The sequence below is a fragment of the Argiope bruennichi genome, chromosome 9 (assembly GCF_947563725.1).
Source record: "Argiope bruennichi chromosome 9, qqArgBrue1.1, whole genome shotgun sequence".
NCBI classification, from domain to species: domain Eukaryota; kingdom Metazoa; phylum Arthropoda; class Arachnida; order Araneae; family Araneidae; genus Argiope; species Argiope bruennichi.
The window spans coordinates 9,506,501-9,524,811 of record NC_079159.1 but is presented as its reverse complement, the minus strand read 5'-3'; the positions used below and the strand labels follow the sequence as shown (position 1 = coordinate 9,524,811).

Here is an 18,311-nt window from a genome sequence, read left to right as displayed (position 1 = left end):
AGACATAATTCCAAAAATGTGTTTTTCGTACTCAAGAGGATCCGAAACGTTGAGATCCATCAAGATCTTAAGTTCGAATCTTTTGACCATTGCTAAACCACCTCTACCAATAAATTTCTTTCAAAATTTGACAGTAAGACCACATGCCACACATTATATAGTTCAAAGCGTTTTGAATTGTAAAGTTCACATACATACAGACAGACATAATTCCAAAAATGTGTTTTTCGTACTCAAGAGGATCCGAAACGTTGAGATCCATCAAGATCTTAAGTTCGAATCTTTTGACCATTGCTAAACCACCTCTACCAATAAATTTCTTTCAAAATTTGACAGTAAGACCACATGCCACACATTATATAGTTCAAAGCGTTTTGAATTGTAAAGTTCACATACATACAGACAGACATAATTCCAAAAATGTGTTTTTCGTACTCAAGAGGATCCGAAACGTTGAGATCCATCAAGATCTTAAGTTCGAATCTTTTGACCATTGCTAAACCACCTCTACCAATAAATTTCTTTCAAAATTTGACAGTAAGACCACATGCCACACATTATATAGTTCAAAGCGTTTTGAATTGTAAAGTTCACATACATACAGACAGACATAATTCCAAAAATGTGTTTTTCGTACTCAAGAGGATCCGAAACGTTGAGATCCATCAAGATCTTAAGTTCGAATCTTTTGACCATTGCTAAACCACCTCTACCAATAAATTTCTTTCAAAATTTGACAGTAAGACCACATGCCACACATTATATAGTTCAAAGCGTTTTGAATTGTAAAGTTCACATACATACAGACAGACATAATTCCAAAAATATGTTTTTCGTATTCAAGAGGCGATTGATTTGTCAAAATCTTGAGTTCGAATCCTTTGATCATTACAAAACTTTCTGTTTGTATATCTCTTATACAAGAAAGTAAAATTCTAACACACGCGTTTGCCGATAATGGAAATCGATTCAAAAATGTCTTTCAAAATTTGATAGTAAGATTACATGCCAAATTTTGTTTGTCTAGTTCAAAGCGTTTTGAGCTGTCGTGTTCACATACATACAGACAGATATAATTCCAAAAATATGCTTTTAGGATTCAAGAAGACCCAAAATGTTGAGATTCGTTAAATCTATACGAGAAAGTAAAATTCTAACACATGCGTCCGCCCATAATGGAGATCGGTTCAAAAAGGTCCAATGCCTCGCAATCTGGACCGCGTACACCTCAGCGCAGCATCTCAATCGAGTGTAGCTTTCATCGCGGATCGATGGGGGGATGCTAAAGGATGCGGATCACGCGCGCCCGCAACTGTTATTTCACAACACGTGGCCACATCGATCCAGGGATTGACAAGCCACATTAAACGCGACACTTGCATTCGCTCCCCTGCGAAAACCGATGGATTCTTCCACTCAACAACAAGAAAGTAAACAACTGTTTGCCGTCGAACGAAACACTTGGCGGAAGTCTCAATCCTATAGTATTATTACACTTGTTTTGTTCATGAAAATGTTCATATGCAAAGATGCTATTGTCTTGTATTGGTAAGGAGTGATACGTAAGGTGAATGAAACACAGTTTCATATAATATTGTATTTGTATCATTATGAGCTACATTTTCATCCTCATTGTTCCATTTCAACACTGTGCCTCAAAAACGCTTTTAACTAGACAAATGAAATTTGGTATGCCATCTCTACTCCAAATTTATAGATTTCTATTAAATTTTGAACGAATTCCAAGTACAGGAAATCTCTCTATCTGGCAGTACTAAAATAACACAATAACTAGAAAATTAAAAGTGCTTGACGGATAAAAATTAATACATTGGTACAAAAATCTAAAGAGTAGATAGATATCAACTTTTGAATCAAATTCGTCTAGGGGTTGACAGGCTGTTTTCCCGCATTTTTCAAAAGATTTGGAAGAATGCAGGAAAATAAATGCATCTGTGGAGGAATCGGCATTGTTTACCATTATTTAAAGTAATGCATAGAAATCTCGGAATTAAGAAAGAATCCGAAAGTTGAAAATGACGACTTAAGTACAGTACTGATGGGATCAGATAATCTTAAAACTCTGAAGGACAGGATGTTGAAAATTGGCGGTTTTTTACCAACTCTTTGAAAGTTTGAAAGTGTTTGGATTTCTGTTGTTGTGAAATGAGAATTTGAAGAAATGTTGAGAATTTCAAGGAGATTTTCTTTAAGTGATGACCTGTCCCTTGTTTAATAGGAAGGTCGGTGAATGGGAAGATGAGGTGGAAGGTCAGTGATTGACCACTTTGTGGCTGGAGGCCAATTGTCTCGAATAAGATGTCAATTTAATGAATCGGCCAGTGTTATGGACGGACTAAGCTAAAGATAGCAGTCGGACACAACAAATCCTGTCGATAATGCTAAATTCAGTAGTGGCGAGGTAGTTGGCTATAGTAAGAAGAAGAAGGCTGTCATACTTCCTGAAGCAAGTAAACGCGATTAACTCAAAAATAAATGACTTAAATATATGAAATTCAATATGTCAGTTTGTGATTACAATTGCAATTCTGTGTCAAATTTTGTTTTCAATCAGCATTAAAAAATACACATTTAGTTTTCTGGTTCTTATACATTAGCCGCATCTCAATGATTAAACTCCGAAAGAAAATCGTATAAGATGGCACCCGTATAGTCAATAGCATGCCATTGTTGGCCAATGGCATGCCATTAGTAATTCACAAGTTGATTTATTAGAATATATGCTAAAAAGTTTCAAGTTGAGCACTTACACTGTTTTTTAACATTAGGAATATTATAATGACTAGTTTAAGATATTGATACGTTTCGAAACTTTTCCAGTGATGTCATTTTCCCTAAGCGATAACTGTTAGCAATTTTACTTCATCAGAGTGATTCACTTTTTAAAAATGACATTTCTTTAAAAATCGACAGTTACAACAATTGCAATATCAAAAACTATTTATTATTTTACTTACTTAAGGACTTCAACAATAACAGATGGCTTCGCATTCCATTCAGAAATATTTCGAATGCCTAATTCACTGAGAATTGGTTTTCTCATATATCCTAAAAGAAAAAAACAAAACAAATTTTACTATAAAAATATTTGTCTGAAAAGTTTATAAAATATTTAAGATAGGAATGGAAAAATAAAAACGGAATTCCGCTCATTTTGAAGGTATTGTAATTTTTTATGGATTCCAAAGCTTAGCAAGAAAACTTTTTATTTCTTAAAATATATTTCTACATAAATAATATGTACATTTTTATTTTAAAATGTTAAAAAAGTGATCTATATAATTTTTTATGTTGCAACCCTAAGAGGAAAGCTCATAATAAAATACTCGTATGTGAATCGTGACATTCCAGTATTGTTACTTTCAAACTGTTGGTAAAAAAATTCTGGTGACTTCCTTGGATATGCTTTACAGTTTTTTTTTTTTTCTTCAACTTGATTCAAATTTACGATTCTTTTGCTCCATAGGATCGGATGATATTGACTTTCATAAGAGGGGAAAAGTATATGTCTGCTGATTCACTTTCATTTTGAAGGTCCGAGCGATTTTTGAGCACATAGTAAATTAATACAGATGTAATTGAGCACTATAATTGTAACTATTGTTTCTCAAATAACAGAAATAAGAGTTAACTATATTTAAAACGATCTTTTAGGAGCTTTGATAATTATCTCAAGCGCATTGTTAGAATATTCATCTTCAGTGTATATTAAAAACTCGTCTGACCTATTATACATTCCAATGGTTAATGTTCTTCAATCTCATATTCCCATTGTCATGCACATTGGCAGGATATCCTTCAGAGTATATTAGAGACTCGTCTAACCTGCAATCCAATGTTTAAAACTCTCAAACCTCAAGTGATCATTGAATCATAGTTAGATTGAGATTCAAACTCACGAACTTCTGATCACAAAGCAGATATTCTATTTAGTTGATAAATTTACCATAGTCTGATAAAGAGATAATAGATAAATTAAAAGCCAAATATATATATATATATATATATATGCACAAAAATACTGAAATCCTTGTCTCTTCTTCAGGAATGCGTTGCTTAAAAATCCGAAAAACGCTTTTCAGTCACTTGAAGGGACTCAACCATAAAGCCCCTTTTTACGACTTTACTCAAAATCGCATATGTATGTCTGCGAAGGAGGGGACTGCCCGTCCCTTTGAAGTATCCCCCCCCCTCAAACGGCATTTTCATCATTCAAGAGGAGCCGAAGCGAAAATCCTTAAACATGAGTTGGCATCAAGCGGCGATCGCTTCCTTTTACGCATCCCCCCCTCCCCTGCCCGTTCCTTCCGCATTTCGTCCACGGATGCTGGAGATCACAAGCTGACCACTGGGATGACCAAACTCCAGAGGGGATCATCTATAAACTGAGCGAATGTGTATGGATATACGGATGGAATCATTGGTCTTATTAGCGAATTTATTTCTGTTTTAATATAAAGTATGGGTGTGTAAAAGTGTGTACAATGCATCTCTTTCAAAAGCATCAAATTCATGAATCACATGTGATTTACAATATCTTCGCGCCCCAGCAAAAATAACGGAATGCAACATAATTTTTTAGTAAAATTTTTATGCCTTATTTTTTAAAATTCTTTATTTTAGAATTATTTTCACTTAACGAAGAAAATAAGTATCTTGTCAGATCCAGTATTAAAAACATCCATCTTAAACCCATAAAGAAATTAATCACTGCGGACAAGATATCACGCGAAATAGGAAAGTTGATAGCAGAGATAGATGCCAAGGGTCTGGAAGGAAACATTAGCTCTATGGGTTCTATTTTATAAAGCGTTTTCGGAATAATGCAGCTTTTACGTAAGTAGCGGGATCTTTATTTGGTTGTGACGTACATTTCATTTTTGACATTCTTGATCTAATTTATCGGTTCAGAATTATCTAAACTTGAATACTAAAATTCTTAAACCTAATTTAGAGCTTGGTTAATACGAAGTTATAGTAAAAATTCGATTATCCAACTTTTCATATAATGTCGATACAAATGCAAACTATCGCAATATACAAATGATTATAATGATACAATTAACAAATTCCATAATTTAGTTTCAGAAACAGAAAATGAAAATTTTTAACCTAAAAATATCTATGAGGTTAAAATTTTATCTTTAAAATATCTTTAATAATCTTATCTAATATATCTAATCTTATAATCTTATCTTAAAATATATTTGAGGTAAAATCTTATCTTTATATCTTATTTTAAATATTTAACAATTTAATTCATAAATAAGTAGTAAATAATTTTACAAATAATGTAATAATAATTTTTTTTCAGTGTTTTAAAAATAATGATTTCTCAAATAAGCAAGTAATTTTAATAAATAAACAATATACATCGCTTTGAATGCAACGCATAAGCAATAAAATTAAATAGACACCCGATTAATACTATACAAAATGAAACAGATAGACCTGTACAAGATGTGGACGTATTTAACTATTAAAACCAATTCAGAAATAAAAGTAATCCTCTATAAGTTGTAATTTTGACTTTCGATTTTTTTAGCTTGTTCAAGTTTTGAACCAATCACAACAAATTTGAATTAACGATGGTATTTTAATATCATTTTAAAAGAAAATTCAAATGTCTTAGGAAAACCAATGTAAGTGGTCTCCTCTTAACTTTCTTATTTATTCTTTTAATAAAAGTGTAATTTCCCCTTCAACTGCATATACCAAATTTGTGAAATTCACCTTTAACAAACCGAAATGCTCAGATATTTATTTTAGAGTACCACATGCATGCATTTTATGCTTATAGTGAGAAAAAAGTGAGTAGACTATTTTGGAAGCCATTTTTCAACAAAATAAAATCAAAAATTTATAAATAATTAAAATTTTAGTTATAAGATATAAATTACAGTTATAAGATCACATACTAAATTTTATTTCTCTCTCTCGTCGCAAGTTATTGGATTTGCATACATGAGAATGCACAGACAGCAGACGATCAACCTTTTGGCAAATTTGATTCAAAATTTGTTACGTATCTACACTTTTCATGATAAAAATAAAATCCTTTACATTTTGTAGTTATTTGATAGACATACGCCCTTCCTAAGTTTGGGTTTCGTTCAAAATTGAAAAAAGATCTATAAATTTAATGTGAAGACCGCATAACAAATTTCATCTCTTGAACTCAAAGCGTTTGCGAGTCAACGTGCTCACAGACAGACATAATCATAAAAATATATTCTTCAGACTGAGGGATCGCTCTTCTTATACTAGAATATAATAACTGTTTTGTATAATTTTGTTATACTAACTTCCTCATTTGGAGCAATAGAAGGACAATGAATAGACTTCTGTGAGATGACGAGGACGGTGTCTGGGTTAGCGTCCCTCTCTAAGCTTCCGCTCAATATCGTTGAAGAAACATTTCATCCACGGTACTTCATTTAGTGTACAGAGGTGGCAAAAATCTTGGGATATCTCCTAATAACGTGTCGGATTTCCTTTTGCCTGGTGAATCGAGGCAAATCGATGTGGCATGCAATCAACAAGTTGCTGGAAGTCCTCTGCAGAAATATTAAGCTATGGTTTCTCTATAAATGTCCGTAATTCCTAAAGTTATCCCAGTGCAGGATTTTGTGCCCGAACTGATCTCTCGATTATGCCTCCTAAATGTTCGACGGGATTCATGTCGGGTGATCTAGGTGGCCAAATCCTTCGTCGGAATTGTCCAGAATGTTCTTCAAACCAGTCACGAGCAGTTGTAGCCCGATGATATGATGCATTGTCATGTCCTTCGTAGTTTGGATAGATGAAATCCATGAAGGTCTGCAGGTGGCCTCCAGATAGCTGAACGTAACAATTTCAAGTCGATGATCGGTTCCGTTGAACCAGAGGATCTGATGCATTCATGTCAGAACAACAAACACCTTTATGGAGCCACCGCCAGCTTGCAAAGCGCCTTGTTGACAACTTGACTTTGTGGGGTATGCGCAGCACTCGAATCCTACCATCAGCTCTTACCACTTGAAATCGTGACACATTTGACCAAACCACGGTTTTACAGTCGTATAGGGTTCAACCGATAAAGCGACAATCCCAGAGAGGCGCTGCAGGCGATGTAATGCCGTAAGTAACGACACTCGAGTCGGTCTTCTGCTGCCATACCCCACTACAGACGAATTTCGCTGCTTTGTCTTAACGGATACTTCCACCATACGTCTCATTTGATTCCTGCTGTTATTATTTCACGCAGTGTTGCTTGTCTGTTAACATTGGCAATTCTACGCACATGGTCTCGGTTATTAAGTGCAGACGGCCGGCCACTGCGTTATCCTGAAATTGTTATGATTGAAATTAGGTACATTTTAGACACTGTGGATCTGGACTATTGAATACCTTGAAAACTTTTGAAAATTTATCCCATGCGTCTAACTTCACCTACCATTCCGGGTTCAACACTATGTGAGTACGCACGACAGTATATATATTGTATTTTTATGTATTTTTATGCAGGCCTTAGCCACCTTTAGCGACCAATCCATTCATCGGGACTGATGCTAGCTAAAATTTTTAACTAAACATTTTCTGTTAATTGGTGTCTTAATAGTTTCTTCAGCAAAATATTTTTAAGCTCTATTTCGAAACGCTTATAATTCATAGTCTAACAATAGAAGTCTTACGCAATTCTATTGATTGTAATGCGCACACTTCTAATTTTCTGCCAGTTTCATTAAAATTTGAACCAAAAATAAAAGCGGTGGTGATTAAACTTCATTTAATACAAAACCTTTTTATTTGATGAAACAAACATTTTTTTTTTTTAAAACAGGAGCTCAGACAACAGAATCATGCAATATTTGATGATTTTTGTGCTATGCAGAATATTTTTTTTTTATAATTTATGTAATATCTCAACGAATTATTCAATAAAAATTTCTCTGAATCATCATAAAATTCAGATTTTATTTTTGCATTCAACAGGCTTCAAATGAAGTAAATAATAACGTTTTATTTTAATGTTTCATTTCGTTTCTATAAATGTGCTTTAAAAAATCGTGAAGTCAAAATTTATACAGTTATTTGGTTCAAAGAAATTATATTCAATGAAATACTCTTCACTTTTCAGCTTTAAATTTAAAAAAAAAAAAAAAAAAAAGTGTTTATCTCTTCTGCCATCAAATCTGATGAAGTTGTCAACTTTTAAATATCATTATATTTGGATAATCAACAATTTTATAATTTTAAGCTAATGAATATCGGAGAAATTGCGGGCGCTGATTGGCGCATCTACTTTGAGACCATCAATGGAAGGGTTTAAAATCACGCGTTTTTATAAAATTATGATATTCAGCTTTTCATGTCATATAAATTTTTGTTACGAAAAAATATAACTTTTTTATAAGTATCTTAAAAATATTTCCTTATTCAAGTCCGGCGTCCAATTAAAAAAAAAGAAAAAAAATTAAATTTTAAATTCATCAGAATATTTAATGACCCAAAATACGTAAAATATAATATTTTACTTCATTCAAGCCATTTTCCCTGTTAGATATATATGTCCATTACTAACCGTTTAGAAATAGCTATTCAGCCAGAATTAGGAGGGAAATTCTATACATATTAAATCCAATTTGCCTTAACAAAACAGAATTAATGAATTAATAATAAATATATTTTTAAAAATTACACAAAACCTTTTCTTTTTTTTTTTCTGTTTTTTCCGTAAGTATTATGTTTCCTTTTCATTTTATTTCATATAGGCAGGTACTAAAAGTTACACTTTTCTAGGATTAATTTGCAGGTACAATTAACTTAATCTTTTAATGTGAGCTTTTGTAAAAGTGACGGCAACACGTTGATAAAATCTAATTACCAACATGCATAAAGCTAAATAAGAGAAAAGCTAATTATCAACGTAAGCCTATGCACATAACATGCCTGTACAGACTAAATTTGATTTTTATTTTATGTGAAATTTGTTGTAGGAGAATATGCTGAAAATATTTATTAAAAATTGATTAAAAAAATGAAAATTAATTAAGAAAAAAAAAGGCATCGTTGGAAACATAATTTTTTGGAATTTTAAGATGATATAAAAATTATTTTTGTGATACTTTTTAGTGTGATCGCGAAAAAACAGCGGAATTTCGCTTAATTTTTAATTGATTAATATTTCAAGAAAAAAACATTCGTTCTGAGGTGCACATTTCTACCTCACGTAAGAGCACGTAAACACATAGAGAACCAACATGCGGACACGCACGCACGCACGCACGCACACACGCACGCACACACGCACACACACACGCACACACACACACACACACACACACACACACACACACACACACACACACACACACACACACACACACACACACACACACACACACACACTTTTATTATAGATAAAATATTATAAGAAAGTATTTTATCTTATTATAGAGATATTTTATAAATATTTGCTTTTTTTACAAAATTTGATTACGATACTTAACAAACTCAGCCAATGATCAAAGTGACCAAAAGTTAAAATATGGCCAAAGTGAACACCAGTTAAAATATGACCAAAATGAACACGAGTTAAAATATGGGATTATTCGAGAAAAAAATGTCAAAAATTAAAATATCTACTTTTGCATATTTTATATCTATTACAATAAAAATTCTGGAAGCAAATTGTACTAATATTTAATTACAAACAAATGATGGAAGTTAATAACCAATTTCAAACCAAAAATAATGTAATGGCGTTTAAATTCCAAAATTTAACACATATTCCCAGCTATTGTGTTTCGAATGTTAATCTAAACAAATTCAAGATTACTTTCTTTTTTTAATTTACACATTTTTTTGGCACTTATTTAGCTTCGATGTTTCTAAAAAGGTTCCCTTTTATTGAAAATATATCAATAATAATAGTTTTGAATAGTTCCTTTTTTTTATCGCGTTAATCCACTTCTAATAAAGTGATAATAAAGCGTGATCGGGATGAAAAAGTCTTGTTCGTTCATAAATGACAAATTTACAAACCGTTACATAGAAGCTCTACTCACTTAAATCTCGCCACCAAATTGAAAAGCGGTTTTTCCTTATTCTAAAACTACTCCACAGCGTTTCACTTATCAAAATTTCAATGCTGGTGTCGACAGGCCCTCATGAATCCTAAGCAATTATTAGACCGGATTATGGTCTAATATGGGTTTAAAAGCTTTTTCAAAGAAGCACTAGGAAAAAAAATACTGCTTTAAAGATTCCGTTGCATCATTTGTCAAGCTTTTCCAAGGCTGCAGAAGTGAGTATACATTTTCTAAAGCAGATCAGAGACCAAACTTTGGTTCTTTTTTTTACCCCCTCAGTTACTCCTCTCTCCTTTCCCTCCCCCTTTCATTCATTCTTCTCCTCTGCTTGGAATTTATTGTTAACCTGTCAAAAAGTGTGGCGATCTTAATAAAGTCCCCCCCCCCAAAAAAAAAGATACCAGGATGGAAAGCTTATATCCAATCTAGTAGACCTCCACTCTTCTGCTTCTTTTTTTTTTTTAAGAAATAACTTTATAATAAGAATAACAAAGGATAAAAATTTTAAAGGATAGGGAAAAAATCAAATCCAATCCACTGGACGTTCGAAGTATTTGTTGAGGGGCCCGAAAGACTTCAAAAAAAAAAAAAAAAAAAGGGACAATTGCGGACTGCGCCCCGGCTGGCTTTCTGGTAAAGTCATTGAAATTCAGCCACAGATGTTGTGTGACTATTTGCAGTGAAGTTTATACATATGGATGAGGCTAGGAGGGGAAAAGCCTTCTCTCTCTCTCCTTTTTTTTTCTTCTATTTATTTTATTTATACTTTCAGCTTCCTTCTGCTTTACCCTGGAGAAGACTCCCTGACACCCCCCACCCCCACCATCAAATTTACGAGGCAGCTCCCTATCCCCTTGCACAGGGGGGAGGACAGGATCGTGCTTTATTTTGACTGGCGCTTTAAGTGAGTCCGGCTTTTAAATTTGTGTCGGGTGCCGGATCGCATCCGGGCTTTTAATTGTGTACATCAGTTAATGAATCACCTCTTTCATACACTTCGGGCTGTGTGATTGGATTGTGTGAGGAGGTCGGCGCAGTTAAATGACTCATTTGGAAACTAATTACGGGCAAGGCTAAGTGAGCGCAGAATTGTTTTCGAGGGACGTCACCGAAACGAGAAAGCGACTACGGAAAGACGTCTCGGTTAAGTAAGCAAATATTAGTCAATAAATAATGCCCAATATCGTAGCCTAAATTTTGCAGAGCATTTATAATGAACGTAATTTGATTTTTCCGTTTTTAAAAATCAGATAGCCACCTGTTCGAAGTTACGCAAAATAATTTTTAATAAAAATGAATATATTTAAAAAAAAGCCTTCATTAATTTAATAATTAGAAAGCAATTATGGGCAAAATTGTTTTAGAGGAATGTCAATGAAAAGAGAAAGCCCCTACGAAAAGGAACTTTAAATAAGTAAACAAATATTAGTCGATAAATAGTGTCCAATGTTACAATTTTACTTTTTCAGAGCATTTTTTTGAATCAGAGGGTCAGCTGTTAAAAGTTATGCAAAATAATTTTTAATGAAGATGAACATTTTAAAAGAAAACGCGATTATGAGTGTAAATTAGAAATAAATTAGGAGCAGAATTGTCATAATCATTAAAATATAAAATATTGAGAAATAAAAGAAACATAACATTTCATGAAATAAAAAAAATCTAGGACATAATTCCATCTTTAAAAATATGAAATTTACAAACATTTAAGATATTCAATAGAATAAAAGCATGTAGATGTAGGCTGTGTCACAGACACAATCTCACATATTTTATTCCCGGATGCTTTGGTTACTGTAGATCCATGCACGCGTGAATATATTCGTTAATTAAATCGATTCGTGGCAACAATCAATCTTCCATATTCATAATTATTCTTTATATGGTCGAATTTAACAGATGTTAATTAGTAACTTTTTCTTAGTAACTTCTCTTTTAATCTCTGCCAAATAACAAGAATGAATGTGAGTTGGCGCGTTATATGTCAAAATAAACCATCAAATTTGGCTATAGCTACCATATTTAGCACAGATATACCTTGGAGCTGGAGAATGTGTATCAAAGAGCGACGTTTTTGAAATATTTATTTTTAATTATGCTTATATATTTCGTAATGGGATTATTTTTCGGAAGATATTTATAAAAACTCGAAAAACTTACGTCCGACATCAAGTAGTAGATGACAGTTGAAGGGAAAAATTTATTTTTTTAATAATTAATAAAATTAATTTAAATGTTCCTCAAGCTAGAATTTATTCTGCCTCAAATGATATCTAATGAGGAAAAAAAATTAAAAAGTTAACAGTAAATAAACTCGAAATATAAAATATAGTTCGAACAAAAATGTGTGGCAAATTCTGATAATAAATTATATTATATCAGTTAATTTGATTCAAAATTATCCCTACAAAACCTTCAAAAAAGCCAAAGCTACCTCATTATTGCGTCCGTACAATCTGAAAAAGGTTATTCAAAAATAGTTTTAAATCAGTTCTGATCTTATGAGAATTCAACCCTAGTGTGTCTCAAAATATTAACAGCGATAATCTCTCCTAGATCTATTAGTATCGGTAGACAATAATAATAATCAATGAATAAATAAATAAAGAAAAATAAATGAATTGTTCCAGTTAAAAATTTCGTTAAATTTACTCAAAAAATTGCTGGAAATCTATAATGTCATTTCACTGCTTTGTTTTTATATTTTTATTAAGGCTTGGGGTTGAGGAAAAAAAGAAATTCTTTTTCATTTCTTCAGAGGTGAATTGTGGAATAACTATAATTCGAAATGAGATCATAAGAGGGTAAAATTCTGAAAAAGCTGTGCTGCTGTTTATGGTTCTAATCTCCCTCTCATAGTTATGAATCAACATCGTGGAAAAGGAGAAGTGAAACATCTGGTATTGATCAAAATTTTCCTAAGTTGAGTAGTACCTAAGGCAGCAGTTTGGTTTAATTTCGGCATATGAGATTGCCTTCTCTGAGGATTTCAATGAAAACTGGTCCACATTTGTGTTTCATTTCGAAGAAAACCAGAAAACAATAACTAGTCCAATTAAAAAAAAATGTAGCTAAAACGTGTACATGTCTATTAGTTTTGTGAAAGATATTGGTGTAAGATCTCGTCTTTTTTCACCGTTTCGTGCTTCCTAATTATGTCATATAAATTTTTAGATCATTGGAAGGCTTAAGAACTATAATATACGATATACCACAACCAAATTTCATATATTATTTTGTCATGAATAGGTAATTATTGTTTAATAATTTTAATTGATTACTAATGTAGTTTAACTCGTGAAAATACTCAATCAGTCTTAATGAAGAAATTTATCGATTCATTGGGCAAGCTCTAGTCTTGGAGTATTCATCATTTATTTATTTTTTACTTTTATTTTTATTTTATTTTATTTATTTATTTATTTTTTCATAAACAGCGCTCTACCAATGGATCCTTGCCGATCCATATAGACCATCAATGAACAGAATATTGAAAAATATAATTTCTAAGTTGAATTATTAGACTATCTATGATATAATGTTCTATTTCTCAAAACACAGTTTTGTTAATTCACTCAGTTAGGACATTGAAAGGATTAAGAAGATTTGGGACACAAGACATACTACAATCCTATTTAATATAACAACACTTTCCCATAATTGGGCAGTTATTGTTTAATAATTTTTAACTGATTACAAATCCTGTTTAATCTGTGAAAATATTCAATCAATCGTACTGAAGAAATTTATTAATGTAACCATTGGGCAATGCTAAGAGCATTTCTAAGTTCCTATTCTTAGAGTTAGTCAGTATCAGTCATTTATTTTTCTAATTTTCATAAACAGCGGTCTACCAATGGATCTTTGTCAATACATATCCTCCATGCACGAACGAATACTGAAAAATATAATTTTTAAGTTGAGTTATTAGACCATCTATGGTATAGTTTTCCATTTCTCAAAACACGGTTCTGTTAATAGGCCAGGATATTACCCTGCCGGACTATTCATGCAAATTAAATCCCGCATCTCAAGGGGAAAAGAGTCCGGGAGGATATGACCTTCCCTTCCACTTTCCTTTTCTGAGAGAAGAAATTATGAAGGGCCGTATTCAACCAACCGCAAATGGTTTCCATATCGGCCCCTCTTCGAAAACGCTGATCCGAGGAAAAAGCAAGACGCATGGCAGAAGAAAAAGAAAGAAAGACAGAACAGCACGACCGTAAAGGAAAGTGAGACGAGCAGAAATGCTGACACTACGGGGGTGTGACACATTCCAGATTTGTTGGCATAGCAACAATCAGGGGGGAGAGCGTCGTCGTGGGCGGGGGTGGGGGTGGAAGTAGAATAATGATTTGTTTGCTCTCCCACCCTCGTTATTGTTGTCCTTAATGAGGCGGCTCAAACTCAGGTGTCGGAGCCTCCACAATCCTTCTCGACCCCCCTCCACCACCCAGCCCTGCTCAAAGCCTCTTTGACGGAAGTGAAGGGGGGTGGGGGGTGGAGAAGCGTTCGACCGAATCTTGTTCGATAATATTCTAGCCCTCGAGGTGAACCGAGTTATTTCCAATATCTGAATTTTTCCGGCATTTCAAAAGAAAAGGATTTTTTTCCCTCCCTTCCTTTCTCTGCACCCTCCCCCCCCCCCTCCGCCTCGTGTCGGTATATTTATATGTCTTATTCAAAGTTGTTTGGTGTGACTTGTTCTGTGCCTCCAATCAATGTTGCCTTTATCGTCTGAGATTCTTCTTATTCGACGACCCTCCCTCCTTCGGAATCGTCGTACGGGTCGCTTGTTCTTCAAGTAAGGGATTTCGGTGACATTAAAGAAAATATAGGAAAGAGAACAAAATAAAACAATAAAAAAAGATGCGTGTTTTCTAACGAGGGACGGGATTCTTTTTGAGAGGGGTATGGTTGAGAGATTCTTTTTTATCGATTGCTTAGCACTCCTCCCCCGACCTATGGATTGGGGGAGCGTTATGTTTGTAGGAATATTTTTCAGAAGACGGAGTGTTTATTTGCATATGTAAGAATCGGTTTGTTGTTGTTTTCCTTCGGAAAAAGATACCTACGCTTGGAGAGTTTTGTTTCACAGGAATCGAGTTGTTTCCGCATCAGTTAGTTGTCTGCAATAAACAGAAATTTTGTTATGTTGTTTGTTTGTTTGTTTTCGACGATACGTAACAGTTTAAAGCATGACTTCGGGTTTTGCTTTGAACAGACTGATCGTTATATGCTTTTATTTCTGCTGACGTTCATAAAATGTACCTTTGAAGCTACTATTTACGAGGCTGCAGAAGACCGGGTTTACTGTCTTGGATATTAATATTCTTAGGGTGGGTGGGTAAATCAATGTAATCAATGCCAATTCAAATTTATGGTACAAGAAAAGATATGTCATATGCCATTTCGCTTAGTGAAAAAAAAAATCCTGTTGATTAGTTGGAAAACGAATGTTGATTTTATTTGCTTGGAGTTATAAGGAAATGAAAATTTCACTCTGCCACCATTTCTTAAAATTTCTTAAAGATTTCTTGAATGAGCTATGAGGATGGTGTAATGATTCAGCTTCTTCCTGGGTGACCACTGTGACATTCCTTTTTCCCACACTCGATAATTTACATTCCGGGCCATTCTTCATCAACGAAACTTCCACAGTGTTAAGTGCCCCCAGATTGCCAAATGGAAGACCCTCCTTTTAAGTACGGTCGTCTGGCCAATTAGTGCTAATCCAGATAAGGAACCACACGTGCGTTTCCCAGGGAAATAAATCGTGTCTTCGAAAGGCGAGAGTGTCAAACACTCCAGGTGTCCAGATGTCCTTCATTTTTCCCATTGTGGCGGGTGGATCATCAATGGACATTTCCCACGGGCGACCAGAGACGATTCAGGTTGTTCTGAACGGTGATTGGGTAACAGGGAGTGGACAGGAAAGGTGGAGTCTGAGAGAAAGTAAAAAGGTGAGATTTTTCGGAAGAAGAGAGAGAGAGGAGCTTGGTATGAAGTGGACTTCGGAGAAAGATTCAACCCGAAGGAAATTCGGTGGATTCCTAGAGCTAACCCTGCAGTAGCCTGAGACGCCAACCGTCTGTTAGCTGTTCTTGTGAAGGCGTTTTCTCCAAATTTGTTCGAGGAACTATTCTTGTTTAAATTTCGTGCTATAAATAGCATCATTCATTTAACCTAGATGAGAAAGAGTTGTTTTTATGTAATAAAGCTGTAAATAAAGAATTTGATCATAACGCTACCTGTTATTGGATCGAGACTTTACAATGGTAACAAATGCAATGTTGTGAGAAATTTTTAATAGAGTTTCACATGTTAAGTTGAAGGACAGTCTATTATTCTTCAATCTTATGAATAAATCCCTATAATTTTTCCCTATAATTTTTATCAACGTTACAGCGAAATATTACTTAATTCTTTCTCGTTACGTAATATTATTTTTATTTATTATGTAATTTCAATTTTATTATCTTGTAATTATATATATATATATATATATATATATATATATATATATATATATATATATATATATATATATATATATATATATATATATTCAGTAATAATTCGTTGGGGGTACATTTAAAAAATCCTTCACAATACCAAAATTTTCTTCAAAAGTTATTCTTTAATCTCAGGTAGGTTGAAATAAAAAACACATTTCAATCTCTTATTTCTAAGCAACTGTGCAGCTATCGAAAATTTTTCAATTCAATAGCTTCTCTTTATAATGAGACAGTAACGATAATAATTTGATTTTATTTTTTTCAATTTTTATTTTTATTTCTATTTTTCCATTTTTAATCGTAAGAGCGATATAAAACCGAGGGAGAGGTCCAAAATGAATAGTTAGTTCTTTTCATCATAATACGAAGCTAAACATGAAATGAGTTACTTTGAAAAAATATACGAGAAAGTTTCAGGAGCGGTCTTAATGTTTAAAACTATGATAAGTGCAAAAACAAAAATTTAACGTTGGCATGAAAATTCATTTTAAACAATTTAACATAAACAAGTGAATAATTATTTACTGTTACGTATTATAAAGTGAAGAACTCGTCATCCAATAACCTTTTGACCATCACCAGTGCCTTTATTATAAAAAGATAAAGAATGGGAAAACAATTCATTATTAAAAAAATAAACCAAATAATTTGAATTATAGTTTAACCCTTTAAAGGGCCATTTTTTTCTAGTCATATTATGTTAAAATATTTTTTGGCTTGAAATTAAAATAAGAAAAGGCATTCATTTAGCTTATTAGATAAACTTAATTTGATTAATTAATTAATTTGGTTAATTAGTAATTAAGTACAAATCAAGACATATCATTTTGTGTGAGAAAAAGAACTGAAGCATCCTTCTGTTTTTCTGTCTTTCTAAAAAAAATTGTCAGAACTTATGCCAAGCTACATAATTTCATACAAAGATTGATAAATTTGGTGGGAAGCATACTTCCCACGACCCTAGAAAGGGTTAAAAAGCCCCGAGAAAAACAGTTTCAATGGCTCAACAGATCAAAATTATGTATAAATAGTAGAATTTTAACTAAATATAATATTAATGAAATGGCTCAGCATATTTCTTAACTCATAGAACCTAGGTCTTGAATTCAAATTTTAAGAATCTGTGGAAGTGGTTCTTCCGACACTTTCTGGTATGCTCTGCAATGAAGATCACATCACCCCTTTCCCAGCATACATCAGGTAAGACAGCAAATGCCTCGCATGGCAATAGAAAAAATCAGTTACGAAATATGGTTCTTTGTGGCGAATCTAACATTTTTACAGAAACTATCTTACAAACATGTATTTTCAAATGTATGTCATTTTTGCCGACCTAATGAAATTAAAATTTTACATGGAACTGCAATTGTAGTCACAAGATAACATACCGAATTTCATTGATTTAAGTCATTGCGTTTACATGCATGCAATTGTAGTCACAAGATAACATACCGAATTTCATTGATTTAAGTCATTGCGTTTACATGCATGCAATTGTAGTCACAAGATAGCATACCGAATTTCATTGATTTAAGTCATTGCGTTTGCATGCATGCAAAAGTACAAACCGATGAATGGTCAACCTTTTGACAGATTTGGTTCAATATTTGATAAGAACTGATAATTTAAATATGAATTTTTTGATATGTGTATGGGATATTTCTGTGTACCAAAAACATCTACCTAGCGGCTTGCGTTT

At 33.1% G+C, this 18,311-nt stretch overlaps 1 protein-coding gene across 2 annotated transcripts in view; it reads right to left on the bottom strand.

Moving 5' to 3' along the window:
• Window positions 1-18,311, bottom strand: part of LOC129984214 (uncharacterized) — a 217,479-nt gene that overhangs the window by 47,508 nt on the left and 151,660 nt on the right. For both annotated transcript variants that reach the window (XM_056094040.1, XM_056094039.1), the window contains exon 4: window positions 2,979-3,069. In XM_056094040.1, the coding sequence (XP_055950015.1) occupies window positions 2,979-3,069 (91 nt within the window). The remainder of the gene's footprint in view (window positions 1-2,978; window positions 3,070-18,311) is intronic.